We start from the raw sequence: 3,903 nt of genomic DNA, 5'->3' as shown, positions 1-3,903 counted from the left end.
CTAATTTCATTTAGATAAGCCTACCCAGATGTTTAGAACGTTTATGTAAGTTTTAATCTGTTTTTAGTCTATTGCTATTTTAATTTTTCAAAAGTCTTAAATTATTGTTATTAATTTGTCTTATTGATAATTTCATTGCTTTATTCTTTTTGTAAACCCCTATGAAGCTTTTTTTTTCCAATCAAGCAGATTATAAATTTTATGAAATAAATAAATCCTGTTGCACAAACCCTTTTTGCTGGGGATAGGGGAGTTACCTATTTGACTTCCATTGCTAGCACTACTATTCATTATCATTAGGTATTTTGGAAGTATCCATAACAAATACACAGGATCCGAGAGGGTTTTTTTCTTTTATAATTTATTTTATTCATTTGAAACAGCTTTCTCCTACCCAATCCTTCAATGTCTTTAAATTTCCAGGAACAAGCAATACCTCAGAAAGAAATAACAACAGACCTCTCTTTTTAAGATCAAACAGAACAGGTAATGAATAATAAAATCAGCTGGTAGCAGAAATATGCAGCCCCATTAAAACAAAATATGTTCTTATTTTAAAATCTTAAAACAAAAACTAGTTTGCCATTGCTGCCCCCCAACCAAATGGCAAATGCAACATGGGGAAACTTTGCAAAAAGGCTTAGGAGGTAGAAATCAGGAACTCCTTAATAATTCGCTGTATAGTTAACTTGCAGTACAATGGTATACAGTTTTGAGGCACCCATAGTTAGAGTTAGTAAATGTTAGGAATTACTAAATGCTTGAAGTCTTCACCTGGGGGAGAGACAGTGTTGCAGTGTATAATAGAAAAAATGCAGTTTAAGCTTGTCTGCCAGAGCAGGGCATCGTCGGGCGGGGGGGTGGGATGGGCAGAGAGCTGTTAAGACGTACAAAGATGTTGATGGTCAACGCATGAAGGAAGACATTTGAATTTGCTGAAATTCAAAGGTTAAGCTTTCTCTAGTATGAAAATGCAATTATGGGGAAAGTTCACCTGTTCACATTCTATCTGTCGGACACTGTATTACGTGGGTGGCCATTAAAAAAAGGGGGTGGCCATCCACTCCACTTGCAAAAGAATTCACTTCTATATCAACTTGTTCATTCCCCAGGTGAGGGACCACCTGCTAAATAAACCACGGAAGCGAATTCAAGTCCCGTATCCAAGAGGGACCCAGCATTTATTAAAATCATTGCAATAGCACAGCCTTGCCAACCAGCTGCTCAGTTACTTCTCATGACCCGTAACCTTTCCTGATGTATGTAGAAGGGTGTTTATGTTTTAAGAATGTTCAGATGTTTTATGACTCTTTGTTTGAACTACTATAAAATCTGTGTTCTGTGTTCTGATTTGCTGATCACACAACTAGCAGCTGATCACACAACGGTATACTTGATTGATTGATTGATTGATTGAACGACATTCTATTCGAGTAGCAAAGAAATAAAAGGGAAGAAAAGGCGAATCTTACACTGTCACAATTTGCCACTGGTGTAATAGTTTCAGAATACAGAAAGGCATATTCAGACATTCGACAGCTTTTGTACAGGAGGCAGCAGGGCTTCTAAAGTCACGGTAGGCAAAGCCAGCAAGGGGTGGGTGTCTTGATTTGCATTGCAGTTTAAATTCCCTGCCTGCTCTGCTATCACCGGAACCAGTTAGGCAACAAAACCATATAGGCAGTGAAAATTATAATTGAAATTATAAATACTGCTATAATTAGAATTACAGACCAAAGACAGTAATTGCAACTCTGTGTTGGGGCTGAGGACCCTGTGGAGGATGGGGCCAAGGACGCTGTGGATGATGGGGGTAAAGACCCTGTGAATGATGGGGCTGAGGGCCTTGGGAATGATGAGCCTGACGACCAGGGGAATGATGGAGCTGAAGACCCTGTGAATGATGGGGCTGAGGGCCTTGGGAATGATGGGGCTGAGGACCAGGGGAATGATGGGGCTGAAGACCCTGTGAATGATGGGGCTGAGGACCTCGGGAATGATGGACTTGGTGTTTCTATCTGTATAATGGTCGCCGGATACCCTGTGCTTTGGGGTTTCCCATGGTGCTCTGCTTGCTTCGACCGCCCTTGTTGCCCTTTGTGGATTCCCAGCTGGCACCCTTCACAAAACTCGCGCTTATGCGGACCACCCTCGTGACAGACCACCTTAGAGAGCTGACTGCGGTCAACCTGCTCCCCATAGCACTTCTCCCTGATGTCAAGAATCAAGTCTTTCAAGATGTCGGCAACGTCGTCCTCAGAGAACTGTGGCTCTTCGTACGTGTCCAAAGAGCATTCGTGGCACCGTTGACCAAAGCGCTTCATCTTGACGTGTCCTCGCCTCTCAGAACTGTCCCATTGCATGTGGAACAGGATAAGAACTTGGTGTGAGGACCAGCTGTGGAGGCATCCGGAACAGGTAAATCTAGCAGGGAGAGATGGAGAGATGATGGGAGGAGAAGCAGGCAGAATTTGGTACTTTTATTGAGGCTCTCCTGAAGAGTGGACCTCAGGAGAACCCTACATGGAACCCTGGAGAACCTCAGCCAGTCAGGGGAGACAGCCCAGTGCTAGATGGACCAATGCTTTGATTCAGGAAAAGGCAGCTAGCTCTCTGTGTTCCTGGGCATTACAAAAATGTTAGCTATCTGGTAGAAGCTTTGTTGTTGTTGTTTTTACCTTCCATGAGCATGCTCCTGAAATGCTTCCGTCCACCCGGGTTCCACGCTGTGGAATTCAATCCTGCGATCCATTGTCAGCCTCCATATATCATTTGGCTTCACCTCATTCATCTGCTTCTTAAAAACCCGTCTCCAAAAATCCATCGTGAGCCTATTCATGTTTCTTTTCTGATCGTGTTGCTTAATGACAAAGGTGATTGTGGTCTTTTTTGCAGATGCCAGAATGGGATGCAGTGAGAAGGTCGGTGCCGTTTGTGATTCCCTGCTTTACTTTCCTCACTCTCACAAGCTGACCGGTCCGTATGTTTGCGAAACGAAACTCAGCCAAGAGTTAATAACACCAGAGGTTCAAAGTCAACTGTGAGGACTTTGGGACAACTCTTTCTGTAGTTTCCAGGTGGCATGGATAGCCAACAATAGCTTTTATTACCTGTTTAGTTTACTTGCAATACAATAGTATATAAGCGTACTTCCGTAGTGGCCAAGGTAACATTTCTAAGCTTCTTCGTATACTATTTTGTGTTTTAGCTAATAGCTCCAATGAACATTACACTTACTGTTTGTTAACTGCCTTGATCCTTCCTCCAAAAATTATCAAGCAATATGTCACTTTTGGTTTCAATTCTTTCTTGTTATTGTGTTTTAAGAGCTGTGATGGTTGAAGAAAGTAATGCTTTCGGATACCAGTACAGTGGTACCTGGGGTTACAGAGGCTTCAGGTTACAGGCGCTTCAGGTTACAGACTCTGCTAACCCAGAAATAGTACCTCGGGTTAAGAACTTTGCTTCAGGATGAGAACAGAAATCATGCTCCGGCAGCAGAAGGCCCCATTAGCTAAAGTGGTATCTCAATTTAAGAACAGCTTCAAGTTAAGAACGGACTTCCAGAACAAATTAAGTTCTTAACCCGAGGTACCACTGCATACCTGGAAAGTGCAGTAGAGGAGACTTCCCTAGGAAGCTCAAGTCCTGCTTCTTGGTTTCCCACTAGGGCCCCTGGTTGACCACTGTGAGAACAGGATCCTAGACTAGACGGTCACCCATTTTCCAGATCCAGCACGCTCTTTTTTTATGTTTTTATACTCCTTTCTTTTAAAAAGTGCTTTTGTTGCCCTGGGGAGACAGAGAACCTTGCTCCATTTTAATTGCGCAAAACTAAACATCCTGGTTGGGACACGGGTGACACTGTGGGTTAAACCACAGAGCCTAGGACTTGTCGATCAG

General features: G+C 42.9%; 1 protein-coding gene across 1 annotated transcript; it reads right to left on the bottom strand.

The window, feature by feature from the left end:
- Positions 1–233: 233 nt before the first annotated feature.
- LOC309342296 (receptor-transporting protein 2-like) lies at positions 234–3,642 on the bottom strand. The gene is made up of 2 exons (XM_081862797.1): positions 2,679–3,642; positions 234–2,424 (listed from the first exon to the last, which is right to left on the bottom strand). The coding sequence occupies exons 1-2, from the start codon at positions 2,837–2,839 to the stop codon at positions 1,647–1,649; spliced, it is 939 nt and encodes a 312-aa protein (XP_081718923.1). The 5' UTR covers positions 2,840–3,642; the 3' UTR covers positions 234–1,646.
- Positions 3,643–3,903: the final 261 nt, after the last annotated feature.

Source organism: Podarcis erhardii (assembly GCF_964252035.2).
Source record: "Podarcis erhardii genome assembly, chromosome: 5".
In the NCBI taxonomy this organism is placed as follows: Eukaryota; Metazoa; Chordata; class Lepidosauria; order Squamata; family Lacertidae; genus Podarcis; species Podarcis erhardii.
The sequence above is the reverse complement of the archived record's forward strand: the minus strand, read 5'-3'. Positions and strand labels throughout refer to the sequence as shown.

Bases quoted from the DNA above. Each gene is read 5' to 3' on its own strand.
- LOC309342296 (XM_081862797.1), bottom strand. From the start codon at position 2,839: ATGAATAGGCTCACGATGGATTTTTGGAGACGGGTTTTTAAGAAGCAG. The intron at 2,425-2,678 runs GTAAAAACAACA...TCTCCCTGCTAG, and splicing joins CAGGAGCATGCTCATGGAAG to ATTTACCTGTTCCGGATGCC.